The 21688-nt window shown below is 35.0% G+C and overlaps 1 protein-coding gene across 1 annotated transcript; it reads right to left on the bottom strand.

Annotated features, from left to right (window-relative positions):
• Positions 1–16390: 16390 nt before the first annotated feature.
• LOC113232410 lies at positions 16391–20730 on the bottom strand. The gene is made up of 3 exons (XM_026467117.1): positions 20555–20730; positions 19465–19720; positions 16391–16863 (listed from the first exon to the last, which is right to left on the bottom strand). The coding sequence occupies exons 1-3, from the start codon at positions 20690–20692 to the stop codon at positions 16538–16540; spliced, it is 720 nt and encodes a 239-aa protein (XP_026322902.1). The 5' UTR covers positions 20693–20730; the 3' UTR covers positions 16391–16537.
• Between the last annotated feature and the right edge of the window lie 958 nt (positions 20731–21688).

The raw sequence follows: 21688 nt of genomic DNA, 5'->3' as shown, positions 1-21688 counted from the left end.
GGTGCGCACTGTGTCACACAGTAAGTCACTTGTTCGTGCTCTGTACTGTTTTAATGCGCTTCTCGTATCTGCACCAGACTGCAATGTTTTTGCAAGTAGATAGATGACTGTGCGTGATGAATGTTTGAAGATGGATGTGCGACTCTCATCTGTGATTTGAATATTAATAATATATAATTATTGAATTTCTCATTGCTTTGGTGATTTACTGTAATACTGTGTAATTTTATGAAATAAATAAATAATTAAATTACGGACGCATTGGCAGTGCCTATCTTTGTGATGTAAACTTCTGATTGGGACTGCAACTGTTATGGACAGGCGTGTCGCTTACCATCAGGCACGACTACTACTAGGAATACTGTTTAAGTGTATTCCTATGGTTCAATTTTGGAAGTCTTAATATGGAACAACTTCGACAACGAGTTGCAGTGGTCAATATGGAAGTAGGAATATTTGAACCATCTCAGGACAGACCAGAACCCATTTAGAAAAGATCATTTCCATAATTGGTCCTACCGGAAATATAACCCGAAACCTCCTCTTCCAGAGTTCACAGTGCAGACTGTTAGGCCACCGAGGTTGTCATAAATAGCGTTAGGCCAGTGTAATGACTATAACACTAGAAGCGATAAATTTATATTGTTAGCGACCAATACCCGTCGTCTACTAAAACTGGGCGAAGCAGAGCTAGGTTACAATTATAAAAAAAAACAGACCTCAAAAGTTCCTGGAATTTCATCGATTTGTCGACTTTTAATGAAATCGGTTACCGGAAAGTGCACGAAACCAGATTAATTCCCTAGTTTGCCAGTCTTGAAGGTGGAATATTTTCTTCAAATTTGAATGGGACCAGTACTGAGGAACCATCTTTTCAAGGAATCATCAAAATCGGTTGACAAATACGGGAGTTAATAAAAAAAATAAGACGAATTGAGAATATCCTGCTTTTTTAAGGTCGGTTATAATTCAATTGTCTTTTCGTTATTTTAACATCAATTATATAAAATTCAAAACATTTTCCAAGTGCCATTTAGCTGTTAATTTGATGGTGGAGGTAATAAGCCCACTTTTCCACGTTATTGGGGCGCAACAATGGAAACTCCCTTTACGACGCTTTTGGGTATATAATGTAATTGTTTATAATTTGAAAGGTACTGTCAAACTACTTTCTTAATAACTCTCAGCAGTCTTCGTATTTCCGAATAACCCCGAATACAAATTTCCATGTCTAATAACAATTATTAGATTTATCATCTATAATAATTTGAACTCAGAACTGCTTACTTTACTCTTGGATTATTTTGATTTCAAGTATACAGGGTGTAATCGTTAAGTGTATCCAGGCGGTTATTCCATAAATAAATATAAGAGATATCAAAAGGCTTTCAACTGATATCGAAAGTATGTTTTAAATAATAAAACTAGAAATATCCAAAACTTGAACGTTAAACGCTCCCATACATTTAATTTGACATTCGTAGAGTCTTTAGTTTTCATATTGTAAGAGGTAACAATAAGTTAGAACAGATAACAAAACTGATATAAATAAAGTAATAAAACTATATTTTAGTTGATTAAAAAATGGTGGCACAGTCATTTATTTAGTCAAGTGTGAGTTGTCCATAAAAGTGAATAAAGTTGATATTGTTTTTGTGCTGGTTGTCTCAGTTTCATATAAAAATTATTTCATTGTATGAGACGAAAAAAATCGGGACGGCAGAAATTGGTTGGTAAGATAAATTTTTGTTGGAATGGGGATACCTCTGTAGTGGTGCCATTTGAATTTGAAGAAAAAATTACACCTCCAAAGGTTATAAATTTCCACTTTCCGTTAATCGATTTCGAATCGATTCCAAAACTTGGCACACAAATGTAATTCCAATGACAGTAAAATGTTATGGAAGACAAATGAGCGGAACCCGTCTACAGTGTACCTTGTCTTTGGGCTCCTATGATTCGTTTTGATGAGGTGTTGCATATACATTTCAGTTATCGTTAAGATAACACGAGGATACATTATAACTTGGGCTATTTCAAAGCCGAGAGTGAATATGTATAATTTAGGCGTGCATGCTCCATCGTCTACCTCATCGTCACTTTCCATAAGGTGAGATGGAGTTTAAAAATACGCATTTACATTTTATAAAAAAAAGGATAAGCAAATTTTTAAGGTTTTTTTTATGATAACATTTACTCCTTAAGAATATACCAAGTAAATTGACATGAATATTACTGCAATAAAGAATAGTGGCTACTCTAAGCGTCACTACATCCGATTCGTATCCGAGACTATACCAATCTAGAAAACTCGGCTAATATCGCTTGTACACCTAGAGATAAAATGACCCTTGTGACATTCCGGACCGGGTTTTCCTGGATGCGGACCAGGGGGTCTACTCTCGATCTACGTCCTACATCCATCCGAAACAATTACTGTGAAATAAGTAATATTAAGTGATATCAAGAATGAAACTTCATTCGCACCACGCGTCTTTTCATTTGGTCAAGTATTGCTTATTTGGCAGTTATTGTTTCGGACGGATGTCGGACGGAGATCGAGAGTAGACCCCCTGATACGAATCGGACACAATATACTTCCAAGTCCATTGAATGTATCCAGTGTACACCAAGTGAATAAGAACTGATAGAATCCGACGACAGCCGAACCACGAAGTTTGCCGAGAGATGTAAAAAATAGTCGTAATTGTAATATTTTGAAAATATGTCGTTTTATATAACTAACCTTCTTTACAACACATAAGGACATATACAGAAAATTTACTTAAAGTATATGATACAAGTCTCAGTATTCAATCAAGAAATGGTTTACAAAAAAAACTAAACAGAAAAAAAACATAAAAGTAGTTCGCAATAATAACATAACAGACCGAATAAAAATAGTAAAAACTCACTCACGCCATCTAGTCACGACATGGCGGAATAAAACAAAAAAGAATGAAAGTATCGTAACCTTGGCCGCCATCATGATGGAAGTGTCATTGCACTAAAGAAATAAAAAAAAAGAATGTTGCAATAAAGTTGTGTATAACTTACCACCAAGCTAAAAATATATTTAAAACATTGCGAATAAGAAATATATCTGCTTGAATAATTATACATACACAACTGAATCCGCCCACTTAGTAAATCTGTGGAAAAAAAAACAAACGCACTTACGCCATCTGTACACGATGCAATAAAACGAAGATGAATGAACGCAAGCGTAACCTTGATTCAATGTGAAGGCTGTGAAGTCAATGCGACGGAGGTAAAAAGAACAAAAATATCGTGACGCCATCTCTGGTAATAGAACGGAAATAAAAATAAAAAGAAAGCTCTATTTACTACTGCAACAGCTTGTTTAAAAATAAAAGAGCAGAACTTACTATTGAAAGTATGATGGATGTTACATTGCAATTTATTTAATGATAGAAAAAGAAACTAAATTGTTGTGGTAGGTTATGTGATTATCTTGGTAGTTTAAGTTTGCATACTAATTATACAATACAAAAAATGATTTTGTGTTGACTACTCTTAATTAAAATTAAACATAATTTTTGTGTCAAAATGTAAAGCAAATTATTTGAATTTGAAATATATTCCGTCTCTGCTGTAATGCGACGCATTAAAAAGGTTTTTCTTGTCTAAATTTAAACTCAGCGAATAACTTCAAAAAATTGCTACAATGAATTCGTTATGAATGAAATCAAGTTTCCTGTCGTAAGACTTGCGTATGCGCGCCACGTGGTTGGGAGCGGTAAAACCTTGAACTCGGACTTTGTTTGTAAACAAACTTGGCATTGAGCGTAGTTCCAAGAAAAGACAATAGATAGCGCTGAATTTTTAGCATGGAAATTTTCAAAGAAGTTTTATTTCGTCGTGTTTTTTGTTTTTTTCACTTTCTTGACAATTTTTTGTCTTCTGAGTACCTATTGAAACTTATCATTACAACTTAGTAAGATTAAGTTATATGACATATTGGTATTGAATTTATAGACCGTAGCTGTTGTAAATCTTGTAAGTTCATTTTTGTGAAAAGAAAGCCTTTCTTCAAAGTAGTTCAATGCTGAAATAATAGAGGGCAGTCGAAATCAAAATTAAGTTTTGTTCGTAAGAAAATTAATTTACTCCGAAATACTTTCCCACTCCCAAGGTTCTGTTCGAGAAATTCCCGGATACGATGAGTGGATGTTTATTTTATAAGGGGTTTACCCAAGTTGAAGTAGTTTAATACTGTTTGGAATAAAATTATTTATGAGAACCTTTGATGAAAACCGGTCTACAGTGATCTAATACGTGAATGTGAAACGACTAATTTATATAAGTGTACTTAATAACACTTCGAAATACACCAGGTGAACCAAGTGTAAAACAGAGTAATTATCATTCTAAATGAAAGAAAAAAAAAAAGCTTCCACCTGTATTATAATACTCTTTGCTGTAAAATATGTTTAGTTGCGGGTTTATACATTTATTTACATACATAAAGATATTTTATTTACACGCTATATAAATATTATACGCTATATATATTTCTGTAACTGCCTCAGTCGTCGAACGGTTATCATGCTGACCTGTCACGCAGAGGTCCCGGGTTTGATTCCCGAGCCGACAGAAATATTTGTATGGCCTATTATTTTTCTGTTTCTTGTGGTTGTCTATGTGTGTATCCATGGCATACAGGGATACCGCGATACAGGATTTCCCTAGTGCGGGAATATGAGTGTGTGCGTTGTTATTGTTTCAATATTTAATTTTGACAATTTTTGTCGCTTAACAGTTTGCTCTGTCGACTCTGGGTAAGGAGATACCGGGGTCGATTCCTATTCCTATTTCCTATATGCCTCGAGTAGGACCAATTTGGCAAATTAACGTTTCAATTGCTTTCCCCCCGTTGATCCGGGAGTGAATTCCGTTGCTCTGATACTCATAGTACAGGTAGTGGAATAGCGTACAGAGGGGGCGATGACCCCGGGATGATCATCAATGATGGCGGCAGCAGGCGCGGCCGAGCCCTAAATCGTCAAAATTATTTCATTTTCAATTAAAATTAGAAAATATTTCCAGTGTTTGAGAAATCGATACTATAATTGTGAAAATAGAACTGGCAGCAAATTTAAGGTTGGCCATATTGGCTACGCCACTGAACACAGAAACGTCCCAGGTTTGAGACCAGGTAATTAGTGTTTGTTACATTATTATTATTGTTATATTTTTTTAGACTCTCGCCTCTCCCAAGGCCTAAGAAGTAGTTTTGAATTTTTAAATGGGAAAGGCGGTATTCCCCAGCAATGGCACAGTCGGGCTGGGGACTCAGGTTCAAGAACCGGCGAACAATACGTGCCGTGTCGATCAGGACCGCCTTCTGCATTTGTGCTGAAAGCGATACGCCACAGAAATCCAACCGCCTCAAGCTGTTAGCAAGGCTGACTGGAATTAACCCATTTACGGACAAAATAACTATTATTATTGTTAATTACATTCATCAACCATTTTCATAGTTTAGTGTATTTTGCCAGCAACTGACATGCAAACAATTTTAACGCCATATTATTAATCAATTAAATTATATAATTATAAATAAAAATAACGATATACATGATAAATTAACAATTATTAAGACCCAATTACGGAGAACACCACGTCGTTCAGCTGGCATCAGTCCCTATGAGATAATGTTTGGGGGACCAATTAGAACCAACTTACACGCGTTATTGGTTACGAAACGAACTACGAACACATCTCTACCTCTGGCACGCAATTTGTCACGTCTGCTACAGACTTTCCAGGGCGGCCAGAGAGTTCAACTCGGAACCACATACCCACTGGTCCTAAATGGGTGTTTGCAACAGTATGGAGGAACTTGTAATACATTACAAGCTCCAAACTCACACCGGAGAAGTCTGGAAGAGCGGCCAGCTGCTGGCGACCAGAGTTCCTCGTCAAAATTAAGAGGAAGACCTGATATATACAAGGCTGGAAAATGCTACATTTTGTTTATATCACCACTTTTATCGAGCTTTTCATAGTCAATAAAATATTTATAACTATCAGAATATGTGAATTTTAATTTAACGAATGTATGTATGTATATTAGTTATATATTAAAAATAAAAAATAGTCTTACTAAAGTACACCTGTTTCGATTTATCACAAATCAGTCTTACATTAAATTATGTATTAAGGACACATCACACGCAGCGCTCATGCTTAAGGCGTGGTCACACATGGTCAACTTACACGGTCATAAGCATAGCGCCTTAAAGAATTTGGGTTACCGTGTTTTTGATATGCTGTTTAGATTTAATACGGTTTTGGAGGCCCTTTTAATTTTTTTATCTGTATCTTCCGGTATTTTATTATTAGAAAAAAATATTTGGTACCTAAATAACGAATTCCGTGTACAATACACACATAATACACAGATCATAAATGTCTAGGGATCACGGTGTTTTTTAAATATTTGATTACGCTAATTAATTAGAAATTTGTTTATAAATTTATTAAGTTACTTATTTAAATTTTTTTTTTAATTACGAATTTGACCAATAAAAAACTATTGGTTTTAAAAAAATTAATTAAAAAAACCTTATTTTCAGTAATTGGCAAAAACGTGTTAAAACCCAAGACACTTTTGATGTATCTAGGTACCAGAACAACATAGTTATTTCCAGATGTTCATGCTGAATAAGTAAAGAGCCTGGTTTAGATCCGAAAATTTTTTAAGTTTTATTTCCTATCAAATCTATTCTCCTAACAAATTGGTTGTACCGCGGTAATAGTGCTTAAAATACTCATCCACTAAGCACGTAAAACAATTAATCATTGATTATTTTCTGTTAAATCAACAGTATTTAGCAGTTTTATTACGCTTTATGTAAATTCATTAATTGCTTGCTGTTACACTACGTTTAACACCCAAGTCAGCTTCTTAAAGTGAAACGCGTCTAATTAAAATATCACTTTCGCTGTACCTAATTATATACTCTGGATTTAATTTCTTTGTTCTGGTACTCATAGAGCAGGTACTTTGCTTAAAAACTGATTAGATGTCCCTCAGGGGCAGATATTTGGGCCATTATTCTATTTTATTTATCAACCAACCCATTGGAGACGGCACCATGTTTGCGAAGATCATTTTAAGCTTTTTCAATAGGTTTCAAATACAAATACCTCGTACTACTTTATTTGCATAGGCCCAAACATATAAATAATGCATTCTGCATAATTGCACATCATGGGTTATTGAATTATTTATAACTGTATGTGCTGTAAGTCAGTATGCGCAAGAGACGTTCGAATTTTGAATCTGATTTTGTTCTTTAAATTGAATATAAAATCTATCACGATGTTTTTGGTGGAGGAAAACATCGTGAGGAATCCTGCACGTCGAAGACAGTTCTCAACCCTCGAAAAACGTGTAAAGTCCTCAACTCGCAATTGGGCCAGCGTGGCGGGCTATGGCCTAAACCCACTCCTTAGAAGAGACCCGTGCCCGTGAGCCCATGTTTAAACGAGTTGTTGATGATGGTGTTGGTCTCCTCACAACAATGGCTTGAGCTTCCATTTAAGCACAGTCTGTGTCAGGAAGCGTCTCTCGTATGTTAGTGCATTGATTAAGCAGGCTTTTTGGTGTTATTCTTTGGTAAATAAATGGATCACGCGGTGTCTTAACATCTTAAATTATGAGGGATAACCTAAACTAAACATGAAAAGGAAATTGATAAATAATATTTATTGACTAGCCATCGATAAATTTTCTGCTGACCGTGTATGGTCGTCTTTATGTTTAAGTATTAAGTAAGTGTATTTTTTTAGAGTGTTTTTCTGCGCACCAAAGGGCGAATATCTTACAACAATATCAATATATACGCCCAATTACAGTAAGTACTAAGTTACTAAAGCAACTCCTTAATACCTGTTACTAGTGACCAGCACCAACCCAGTTATTATACAAGGGAGTGCCTCTGACATGGTCACCTAGAATGTCACTATTGGATCCACCGTACATTGCAATTATTTATTCAATAGACGTCATTTTGATGTTGTTTATTGCAATTTCTTAGTGAAGGATATACTGGCTGCTTAGAGGTTCGCGAGAATTTGAGTATTTTCTCTAATAATGATCATTATAAAGAGCTTTTTGTTTAATACTGTTACCCTATATAGAATAGCTGATAATTCTCAGTAAAAGGTTTAATGTTTTTACTTATGTCTAAAAAACTTGTAGAACTTTGATGACCTCGGTGACCAAATTAGGAAATTTAGTAGCAGTAGAGTTCCTTGTGAAAGAGTTCGGCCAGGGAAGTACTGCCATCTTACCTATTTCTGCCGCCAAGCAATAATGACTACTGCGTTCTGGTTTTGAAAGAGGCTGGTGACATTACAGGCACATGGGACTTGTCAACTTATGTCTCAGAGTGACGAGCGCGGTGGCAGTGCCCCTCAAATATTTGCAAATTAAAGCTCTTAGTGGTGCTGCAACTGCTATGGATCGGCGTGTGCGACTAAATTAAATTAATGTTTTATGTATGTATTGCATCAAATAATAATTTAATTATGTGTCAGACAAACTCCAATAACTTGGTCTTAAACTAGAGAATTCCTTGTATATTCCTTGGACTAATTTAGAAAATTTAATTTCTCAAGTCGGTCTTACCAGGATTCGAATCGGGGACTTTTCATCCAACGCCAACAGAGCAAGCCGTTACACCACCGAGGTCATCAAGCTGCATGGACAATGAACGTAAAATCAAAAGTTTTCTGTATATTGCTGGAAAATCTACGATTAAAATTAATGTACAGTATCAGGTCGTATATATTGTACATCGGGAAAACTCGGAATCCACGAATATATCCGAACGTTGTTGTCGCGTCTATATGTTATTGTGTTGTTCACTGATATATTTACGCGGTAATAGCATTCGGAAATATTCGTGGCTTTCGGATTTTTCCGATGACAAATATTTAAAGCCTGGTACTTAATGTAGTTGTTAGTTTACATATATTAAATTAAAATTTATATTAAAATTTAGTCTTAACGATATGGAAGCATGAAAAGGAAAAACTGGTATCACGGGCTCACTCTTAACAAAGGTGTTTAAAATAAATTCAAATTTAAAAAACAAATATACGTTTAATACGTAGCTCGAAGATCCAATAACTCGATATTTATAATATAATTTTAACAAAAAACCGACCTCAAAAGTCTGTGGACCGACATCATCACGTCAAAATTACATTTCCCAAGTTTTATTGAAATCGGAAAGGTAAATTCCAATTTTTTTTTACAAATCATCAAGTGGCGGGGCGAACAAATCGTGCGCCTGATGGTGAGCAACACGCGTGTCCCAGTTACAGTGCCACTGAGGCTTTAAATTGCAAAGATCTGAGGGGTACTACACTGCACCTGTCACCCTGAGACATAAATTGACAAGTCCCATGTGCTTGTGATTTCACCGGATTAATCCACCAATTTGTCACTTTTAGAGGTAGATAATTTTCTTCAAATTTGAATGGAATTTGAATTTCGAATAATCATCAAAATCGGTTCCCAAAATGTCGTAATGATTGCGTAACATGCAGTCGAACTGGGAAACTCCTTTTTTGAAATCGGTTGAAAATAATTGACAGGTCAGTCTAAATCTTTCTGTTTATTATATTTGGTGATCGTAAATTGAATAAACATTTCTTGTTATTTGTAGTGGTCTGAATGAATGTGGTTCAAGTGCTAATGATGTGTGAGCATGACTAGACACAACGTGCTTGTCAAGTCTATTAAACAAGTTACACAATGTACAAAAATATGATTGATGATAAATACCACCGCAAAAAAAACAATAATAGAATAAAAAGAAATATAAAAAGCCGTTAAAAACAAACGCATTTGAATTTAGAATTGACTTAAGAAAATTGTTTAAAAAATAATAAGTTCAAAACCGTACTTATTCGGCACATACGCAGGATCTTTGTATTAATAATTAAGATAAACAAAAGATTTGTAGCGACTGCTGTGGTTCAAAATAATATTATTACAATCCCGGCCACATAACTCAAGCCTTCTTACATTTTCTAAAAAAATTACGTTTTCAATTGTAAACTTATTTTACCTATTTACTTTTGACTTCTGTGTTGTAAATGTTTGATTTATCGAAAACTATTATGCAATTTTCACTTTTGTATTCTAGCCCTTTTAAAATAATTATGTAAGACTCGAGTTACGTGTCCGGGAGTGTATTTTTAATGATTGCGAGGTGGAGGGACGACCTCTGTCTAAGGTAGCTGGCAGCGGCTGGATACGGGCGGCACATGTGCCAACTCGGGTGTGCTGGCGTGCTCAAGTTGTGGCTTTTTGTCCAGTGAATACATGTAAACTTACGATGATATGTGTTTTTAACTATATTTTATTTGAATTTTATTACCATTGTTGGCCGGACAATAATGCAAGATTGAGTATTTATAGATATTTTATTCCACAACTGACATTCGATTGCATAGGGTCATGATGGAAACACCTCATATGCTGATTTAAATACGATAAATTTGAAATATTGAATTCAAAACCAATCAAGGCAGCGCAGCCAAAGCAACTACCAACATTTTGCTAAACAAAAACAGTCGAAAAATATTTTAAAAATCGAATATACATTGTAAACAAAAAGTACAAAAACGAAGGAGGCTAGTCACAGCTGGTCGCCAACAGGGCCTCATTGACGTATCTACAAACCGTATTCCCAGTATGTATGACGCGCCCTGAGCAACAATATGCGAGTACCTTACACCGATTGGCAAATCCTCTTACCATGATGGCAAACATATCCCATGCACAATTTAGTACGGAGGCTTCTAGTGACACGGTTTATGTAGCTGAATTCTATACCACGATAATATAGTGTATGCCATCAATACGATAAGAAGATTCGATTGTAGTGGAATAGTGATTATCTAGTTGAGAGAATTTGTACCTCACATGTAGGACGTGTTATGTTCTATCGTCGATGACCAGAAATAGAGACAACTTGTCATTTAATTTGTTTCAAAACTATTCTGCCAAATCATTACGGTGACAACTGAACTTCAATTGGCAAGCCCTAATTCGAAATAATTGACGGGCGTCGTCAATTGTTTAACTTGAGCTTTGCTATAATGAACGAAAATTGAAAACTTACATATTTAATATTTAATTACCGATGAAATGTGATTCCGTTTGTTTTGTAGTTAGATGTTTGCTGTTTTTCCACACCACCGCATGGAACAGCCCCCCATAATTAGAGATATTATCTTTATTATAATAAATACAGAATATTTTTGGAGTAGGTATACGGAGACGTACACCCAGGTCAGTTGTTGGCGCTGTACTATTTCAGCTTTCTATTTTACGATTTCAGCGCAAACGAGAGTTGATATTTAAAAGTGATATCGGTACCATTTGATTGATGCGTTGCCAGGATGGATAGCCCTTATTTCGTCTCTATTTCTGGTTATATACTCGATGGGTCAACTGTGGTCCTACACCACTGACTCTTGTTGAATTATTTGCATATTACTTTATAATCACCTTCTTCGTGTGACGTCACCGTCATAGGAAACCTGTGACCAGCAGTACATACCTGAATAACTGTGAGTTAATGACGCGTGTGGATAATTATAATGCTAGAAATATTATTATTTCAAATATTTCTCAAATTATATTAAATTTGAATTTCGTAACACGCAAATTGAACTTGTTGTCTCAGTCATGGTGTTAACATGGTCACCCAGAATGATACCAGTTGTGCTAACTTTCCAAGTCAGGGTTCTTGGCTTTTACTGTAAAATGTACTTATTAAGTCAATGAACTGATTATGTCAAGGTTTAGAAATCTTAAAGTTTTTATAATACATGGAGATGATCTCGCTGATGGCTGTTAAAAATCATAAAGGTATTGTGAATGGATCTCGAATTCGATATCTTGTAGAAGTTTACATTAATTGATTTGCATTTATCGATCACTATGTATATATTTTTATAATACTAGGTGACGGGACGAACGACGTGCAGCTGTGTAGACTATGATCATATTGCCTGAAACTCTTGGCAGAAGCGACCATGCTCAACTGTGGAATGTATAATAAAATTTGTAGTAGTCTACTGCTACAAATAGATGCTCTGAACTCTAGGAGCTCTAGCTCCTTGTGAAAGAATTCGTCCAGGGAAGTAATCCTCTTATCTATTTCTGCCGCCAAGCAGTAATGTGATCATTATTGCGTTCCGGTTTTGACGGGTTAGAATGTTGGTTAAATTACAGGCACATGAGAATTGTAGATTTTTTATAGGGTGACGTATGCAGTGGCAGCGCCCTTCAGATCTCTGAGATTTAACCACGGGCCCCTCAGAGCCCTGCAACTGCTATGGACTGGTGTGTCGCTTATCACTAGGCACACGAGTTGTACGTCCCGTCGTCGCTAGGTAACGTAAAAAAACATGAAAACGAACGATTTACGAGTTCACTATATATTAAAAAGTTGGTTTCTCAGGGTTTTGTTTAAAAACTGAGGTAAGATAATAATTTTAATTACGTCGTTTTAACAACTATACAAACACCTTGTATACCACTACAAAAGTACTGCTGTTCGAACTAATTAACAATATGTTTTCGCCTTTAAAATGCCGCTACTCTCCACGAATAATGCCGGAAAAAAAAGTTTTTTTTTACACAAGTGCATTCGGAGTGTGCAAATTTAAAAAAAAATGTAAATATGACACTGCTTTTCAAAATAGTTGTTCGCATATACGATTCGTCAATTTTTTAAACCATATTGTTGTTGGTATTCTTTAGATAGGCCGCTATTCTACAAAGGCGCCGACATATTTTACTGATATGCTTATTTCAATAAACGTCTCATTGTCGCATTATTATTTATACCCATGGCGATCGACTTTGACTTGTGAGAGTTCTGCGCTTGCTTCAGGGTGAAAACGAAAGGTTTACGACGCATTGTGGAGGTTCCTGCTTTCTGTTGTTGATGCACCTTTTACTTCATTCTAATTCTTGAACTTGAGACCCCAATTCAGATTCATTAAAACCTTAAACCTTTTTATTTATTTATTTTATCTCAAAGGGCTTATACAGCTTATACTACAACTTAATAGAAATGAATGTAACAATTGTAAACAGATAGATAGACAGATAGATAAACACTTTATTCACTAGTATTACACAAATACAAATTGAACACATCAGGAATAATCTCAGTACAGAGTACCAAAAAAAACAACCTCAAAAGCCATTCATCCCCTAGTTTGCCACCCTTAGAGGTGGAATATTTTCTTCAAATTTAAATGGAACCACTACTGAGGTACCTTCTTTCCAACAAAAAAAGAATCATCAAAATCGGTTAACAAATCAAAATTAAAAGAAAAGAATTATTGCATAACCTACATATAAAAAAATCGAATTGAGAACCTTCTTTGAACCTTTTTTTTTTAAGTCGGTTAAAGATAAAACATTTTTTGTCATAGCAGTGAAATGGCGCTGATTTAGCATATGCTAAGTCAGCGCATAATATATAATCGCGCATGATCAGCGCATATTTATGCATATGCCTAAGTTCCTTAAAACGCTGGTATTCAGTCAGAATTAACAAGAGGGACTAAATCTAGAAGTTATTTGTAATGAAAGATATAAATAAACGACTAGGAGGGAAATTGTTCATTAGAATAATAAATGTAATAAAATGTGAATAGTGGATCTAAAATAAGTAAAGACGAAGTGAAATTGGCTTATTCCCATCTGATACCCTAAAACCGATCCCCTGGATCCCCCATGTAAAAAAAAAATATTTTCTATTCCCTTCGGATTCCCAGAGCAGGGGATCACGAAGAATATTCATATTTTATTCCGCCCTGATACCTTGGTATACAAGTATTTTTGGTAGGTACTGTGGTACAGTCAACTGCGTATTACTTTTTGCTTACCATCAGGCACACGACTTGTTCGTCCAGTCACTTGATATTATAAAAAAAAAAAACAAACAATAAACGACCTTAAAAAATCTTCAATGTTTTTTACCTTTTTTTCACTTGTGATCATCATAGTACATATATTATGTATACAAAATATACAATGAATATCTCCATACAATATCACATACCAATTTACGTATGAATGAAAGCTCAGGATTAAATGTTCGACCCCAATAGAAGGGAAGGCTGAGGTATGTATGATATGAGAAAGTTATTGAAAGACTATTTATGATTAGGTACATAAACTTCTTAAATATTGTTCCCATTTGTAAGATTTGTATGATAAATATAGGACTTTAGGTAATTTTTAACTGACTTCAAAAAAGGAGGAGGTGCTCAATTCGACTGCTCTATTCGGTTTTTTTTGTATGTGTGTTACGCGATTACTCGCGCATTTGTAAAGCGATTTTGATGATTCTTTTTTATTGGCAAGAAAAATTCCACCTCTAAGGGTGGCAAAGTAGGGGATGAATCCGGTTTCGCGCACTTTCCGGTAAACGATTTCATTATAACTTGGCAAATAGATACAATTCCACAGACTTTTGAGATCGTTTTTTTACATAAAAGAGTTGTGTATTGTTATTTTGAACCATTTATTTTTTCTTTAAATTGACCAGAAATCAGGTGTAATTTAGTTTCACCAGTAACTGACGCTGTTGGATTGTCTACGGACAGATTGATCAGATATCAATTGTGCATCAAGTCTGATGTCGGGGTTGAATATAAGGAACGGTTGGCAACTCGGGGAATGTGTGCTCCGATTCGGTTGTGTGCAATATTTTTTTTATCATAATACGTGACAGGACTAATAAGTCGTGCGCCTGGTGGTAAGCAACTGATCTATCCATGACAGTTGCAGTACCTCTGAAGGATACTGCCACTGCGCCCGTCACCCTGAGACGTAATTGACATATATCCCATGTGCATGTAGCTTCACCAGCACCCATACCTTTCGAAACCGAAACAAAGTAATGCTCACATTACTGCTTGGCGGCAGAAATAGGTAAGGTGGCGGTACTGCCCCAGATGAACTCTTTCACAAGGAATTCTACTCCTACTAAATTTATAGTAATACTAACTTCAAGAGGGCTGTATGTTTTTTTATGTACGTTACGCGATAATTCTGGCATACCATTTGTTAAACGATTTTGAAGATTCTTTTTTGTTGAAAAGAGAGTACCTCAGTAGTGGTCCCATTTAAATTTGAAGAAAGTATTCAACCTCTAAGAGTGGCAAACTAGGGGATAAATGACTTTTGAGGTAGGTTTTTTAGTACTTTGTACTGAAATTATTATTTAACAATTGTGATATTTTGAAATATTCAGAAAGTGTGTATTGTTTTAAAAATAAAATTATCATCATCATCATTCACAGCCCAACTTCATCCACTCCTGGGTATAGGTTTACTTTGTCCCATCCACCACAATCTTACATTAGCCTCACCCACTTATGGCCCGCAAGTAATTTAACAATTTTTGCCCAAAATACAAGTTTTTAAGACAGCCATACCAATTACCTGGTCTCAAATTAAGGAATTCCCAAATTAGTCCTACTGGAAATCGAACCTGAGGACTTCCTCATCCAGCACCTATAGAGCAAACAGTTAGGCCAATGATGTCGTCACGTAATTAGGGATCATATAACAGAACCGAAAAAAAACCATCCTCTAAACTACTTTTGTATGGAAAGAGTTTCAAAAGTCCTTTAAGAACTAGAGCGTTTTAATTTTCCTTTACATTTCTATTGTCGTAGGCATCTAAGTAAGTATCGCGTTGTAAAAGGTTAGGTAAAACAGAAACAAATAAAATAATATTGACTCATATATTTTCATAATTTATTACTGGATTCATAATAAATTACATTAGTTATATTACTCTGAAGAAATTTAGTAAAGAAAAGATTTGTACATTTCAAAGTTGCATCACCTACAAAAACATAAGTTAATACACAATATAATACTCAATAAAATGTTTACTATAATAAAAAAATATATAATACTTTGTATAGTACATGGTAATATATAAACAATATATCAAACGAAGATTCAAAAAATAATATTTTACGTAAATACTCTCATATGAAACATATTTACAAAAGTTGTATAAAGATTTTATAGTATATTAAGTATATAGACAACATATAAAATACGACTAGTAATACATGAACACATAAAAAGGACTAACAAAAATAAAAGAAAAACTAAAAATGTATTAAAGCTACAAAAGAGACTAAAAATAATAATTGTACTATCGAAAAAATAAGAGTATTAAACAGGTACGACGTAAACAAAAAATATACTAAAAGTAATATATACAAAAATATAAACAGATACGGCGATGCTTTGGAAAACAGACAAGACACACTCGTTCACACATAAATTAAACGTTTTATAACATGCGCTTACATAAATTAAATAAGTTATTAAATTAAATAAATTAATCTCTTTCTGAGGTCCGTACTAGACTAACCGAAGATACATAGACTAATCCTCTATAAGGATGTAGCAGTCTTTTAAAACTCTTAGGTTTTTTTAGTTCGAATAGGCGCTGTATGCGAGGTTCTGAGCGTCGTCCTGTGTGGATCTGCCCCATCCACCGTGGCCACCTCCGTGGCTGTAGTGTTCCTCATGGTGAGGGTGAGCTACTACTTCATAACTCTCATGGTGGTCATGTTTGGAAAGGAGCTTCTTCAGGAGAACCAGTGCTGAGGCAAAGAGAGCGGCCTTGGCGATCATCAAACCTTTGATGGCGGCGAAGGCAATAATACCCAAGAAGAGAGGGATCAAAGACTGGATCTTCAGTTGGAGGAGAGCGTAGATAGGTATCAATTGCGCCAGTTTCTTCTTCTTGCCACGACCTGGAAGAAAATACTTTCGTAAGTGGTGATTCTAGTTTATGAAAACCAGTCTCAGAACTTAAGATGCCTTTTCCTTAGATGCTCGTGTCAATGCGTTAGTCAACATAAATATTTAGTGTCTTGGAAAATTGCCTAACTGTTTTGAATATTAAGACGTGAAAATAATTATGTACAGATCTCAGTGTCCGTTAAGTATCATTCATTTGCACGTCATATAATTTCTCAGGAAACTGGTTATCTTAAATGCCGTAGTTACAATATCCGGAAGTCCAGTGAAGTTAGCTATTACAAGTTTAATAAGTAAGCCAACAGAACAAGGTTATAAATTCTAGAGCATTAACACTTTTACCACATTTCAAAACAAATCAAGCCGACTGGCTAATACGAAATGTCTTTTCTATCCCACTTGGAGTGCGCATGTTCGAAACAAAGTCGACCACTAGGTAAAAACTCAAAACCTGATTCAAGAACGCACCTGAAATTTTAAACGATATCGCTTTCATTGAAATTCACATTGTTACGTACAGTTTGCATAACAAGTTCGTTCATCTAGAAAGTGCATCGATTACCGGACGTTACAATTCGAAAGCTCCAAGCCTACTTCCTTATTTCGTTAACGAGAATCCGCCTGGAGCATGACTTTTACTCTATTCTCAATCGAGATTTCGATCACGGCCGGTAACGGAACTCTTTAAAACTAGTTACATAGTCCTACATACTCGAGCAAGTGTACTATGGAAATCTAGCAAAAACTAGACTTGTCCGCTTTCCACCATCAACCTTGTTAATAGGTTAGAGAAACTCCTGTTAGACCCGTTTGGCCTTTACGATTTCTAGAGTCTTCTTTCAATGGTATATGAGGCTCATCCGGATAGTGGTACTGTGGAGTTCCGGCAATCGTGGACTACGAATTTTCTCTTTTCATTAATACAAACACGCGTTTAAACGTCTTTAGATGTATAATTTGATATAATCTTCTTTTTATTTAATATAACTTAATTGACTTCAGAACTATTATGACTACTTTCTATTTTTAAATTCCCAATTATGTACTCATTGGACCGGTTCCGAAAAGTTTCTTTAATTGATAATGTATCGAGAATTATGAGGAGATTATTAATGAGTACGAGAGCTTTTTTATATAACGTCTTACTTTTAACTTTTTTTAGTCTAAATTATCACCTAAGTTTTTTTAATCGACGATGAAACTTCGAATCTATTATTTTTTGAATTTTTTCACCGTCCAATTCATCACACTAGATAACAGTTAAGATAAATCTGTAATTTATACAATTTATGCAACAAACTAACTAGAAATGGCACCATAACATTAACTTGGGTACTCAAAGATATCACCTAACGTTTTCGGTTACTTAACAAAGAACACGCGTGTCATAATATTTGTAATTTATGGATGGGTGATACTATGCGACTAAATACAAATAATAGTAATATGTTTTTTTGTCATCTACTCCTTGAGTGTTGCATTGTCTTTGACAATAGTCATCATTATAATATGACCTTTAATGGGCATTAAAAGGCATATTATAATAATTAGCATTTCTAATTTCTACTTTAGCTTTCAAATGTTACACAGCTTTTATAATAGTAAAAACAATATATTTATTTTTCAAAGTGAAATTAATTACAATAAATGTGCAATTCTTAATTCGGTAGTAAAGCGAGATTGTAACGTTAGTAAACGAATAGACATTTTGGAGCACATATAATAGTTGTCTTGCCCACTTTCACTCATTTATCTTTGACCGGTATTACGAATGTTGGATTCGCCTTGGGCATTGCAGGTGTATGATAATAAATGATTGACGAGTTCAATTAATTGGACGAAGACATGGGATCGTCATTAAAGCAATTTGATGTGAGTAATAGAATTGTGTTAGAGAAAAAACATTTCTTATAATAGGTTTAGGTTTTCCTTGTATGTACTTGAACAGAAATTAAGATTCCATGAAATATTGTCACGTTAAACTAATGTAACGTATTAATTTTTTGATTGTTGAATGAACTATTTCAGTACAATTTGCAATTAAAAGTAGTTAATGTAATGCAATTAAATACAAAAGGCATCCATAATTTTCTAGCGAATAGCGGCCTATCCTAAAAATACCTAATTCGTCAGGAATATGGTTTGAAAAATACTACGGCTTATCTGACATGCAAAACTGATGAATCGTATATCGGCACAATGTTGTCACGTAATTATTTTGACCAATGTAATGCTTAGTGCTTGCTTAGTTAATTAACCATTTTGATTTCAACTATATTCTTGAAAAGCAACGTTATTACATATGAACTGAATAAACAAATTTAATGTGAATGAACGAAATTATTAAAGAAAAAAATTATTTAAACTATCATCACATGACTGACACAAAACATCATCACGTGCAATTTACGCAACACACAAAAAGAAATGGACAGTAATTTGCTACAAAAAGTAAGACCTACTTCTCATACTATAAAGCTACAAAAAAAGAACTACAATTATTTAATCATGAGTTACGTAAATCTGGTTTGTGTGTACAATGACTAGCGTGTTTACTTACTATCAAATATTGACCTCAAATAACTGATACTAACCTTCCTCAAGAGAGCGTTTGACATCCTCTACTGTGGACTTAGGTACTCGCAGTTGAATGACGTGGTTCTCAAGGAAATCGGCAGCAGCGTCTAGAAGACGGCCTTCAACTTGATTTTCCCTTGCCTTCGGTTCGACGGCCAAGGGCTCGAAGGAACGGGCAGAGCGAGGAGAGCCGGTGCCAATAAGGCTGATTCCGTCTGTAATGCTCACTTCTCTGGCCGTGTTAAGGTTTTCGACGTATTTAAGAGCTCTTTCCTGTAAGAAAAAATAAACTCGTAAAGTGAGAAAAGCTAGTGGTAAAGAAACTCTGATTTTGGATTATTTAAATTAACAATGGGTAAAATAGTTCAAATAATCCTTTAATTGTAAAAGTGATACTCAAGAACAAGTTTCTTTTTCAAAATGAAGAAAGTTCTTCAATATAGATTAGTAGAGAAGAAGTGCACACTGAATTAACTTACAAACTCTTCTAAAAATTGTTATCACTTCGGTATACGAGTACACGTATTACAATAAAACAAATAATAATAATAATAATAATAACGCACACACTCAACATAGCCCCGCACTAGGGAAACCCTGTGTCGCGGGTGCCATGGACACACACATAGACAACCACAAATTACACCCAAACTCACGAGAGAAATAATTGTAGGCCATACAAATATTTCTCCCGGCCCGGGAATCGAACCTGGGACCTCTGCGTGGCAGTCCGGTATGGTAACCGTTCGGCCACGGAGGCAGTTAAATAAAATAGTAGTTGTTGATAAAAATAGTAGTTGTTGATAATTTAAAGGTTAATTGATAAACAAAAAAGAAATCTAGAGTATTTGGTTCACTTGGATACTTGGGTCTCAATTAATCCTCAATTTGAGGAATTATAAGCAACCGTTTTAATATTGAAAGCATTTGGATTTCATAAATAAAATGACTTCATAAATCATTAATGAAATTCTGAAAGGGTAAACATTTTTAGGGCAAGGGCAATCCATTTGTTTGGACAGGACTAATTTGCATTAAATAAAAGATATTTCAGAAAATTTTCGAAAAGGAATTAGAAAAGCACTTAGGAACACAATCACAACACACCTTTAAGCACAACGAAACGTCTTCCTCGGCACACCCCTTGACGACTCCGATGACGGAGCCGATGACATCATCGTCACCACCAGCTGGCTTGCAGCTCACAACCGCGACACTCACTAAGAATACGACGAAGGCCTTCATTTTTGGTCCTTAGACGCCTTCAGTGGTGTTAAGTGAAATGTAGTATAAGTTGAGTGCCAAAGCGGTTTTATTCCTCTTGCCCCCTCCTCTAACTCTAAGTTCCCGCCAAAATGTGCGTACGCGAAGCTCTTAAAATGATTAGAAGTGACGTCGACCCCGCATCGAAATTAGAACATGTGTAACGTTTCATAGTTTTAGAAATTTTTTGATGATTAGTTGAATTTATTGTATGCTAATTTTATTGTTACTAAAGCACGTGTACTAATATTTAAAGTACTGTAGTTTGGGATAATTTAGACATGATAGTAATTCATTAAATAAATAGACGTGGAAGAGATTTGATCTTTTTAATTACATGACTTTTTTTCTTCCTTTTTATTATAATCTGTTTTGTGCTAATCCCTGAAATTGTATTAGTGAATTTTAACAATGTACTGAATTATACAACCTTGATGTTACACTTTTAAAGTACTGTCAGTCATGTCTTAACCATTTCAAAGTCTTCGGAATCTCAAGTTTATGCGGTTCAAGTACCCTTGGAGCCGTTTGATTGGTCCATCTCAACAGCTATTTTCTACGCAAATTAAAATTTATGTGTTGATTTCTAAAATTACACAACTGCCGTCTAGTAAAATTCAAAAAACTATAACATACAATTACTTAATTACTAATGGAGGATGTTGCCAATAATTGACGCGTTTGAATCTAAAATAGTACATGTCATTATTATACGCCTGCGTCTCATTAAGGTAGATAGAGATTACGGATGTCAAAAAAACCATAGTAGCCTAGTGGTTTGACCTACCACCTCTTAAGCAGAGGATGTGGGTCCGAATCCGGACCTCTGAGATTTCGAAATTATGTGCGAAATTCAACTAGATATTTACTGTGAATTTTTCGGAGAAGGAATGTTTTCCTTTGTTGGCGAGGTAACCTGCACACATCTACAAAGCAACTACAACCCAAGCCCTCCCATTGTGAGAGGAGGCCTATGTC

This window comes from Hyposmocoma kahamanoa, unplaced genomic scaffold (assembly GCF_003589595.1).
Source record: "Hyposmocoma kahamanoa isolate Upper Pololo Valley unplaced genomic scaffold, ASM358959v1 76, whole genome shotgun sequence".
NCBI lineage: Eukaryota > Metazoa > Arthropoda > Insecta > Lepidoptera > Cosmopterigidae > Hyposmocoma > Hyposmocoma kahamanoa.
This window is presented reverse-complemented; position numbering and strand designations above follow the sequence as displayed.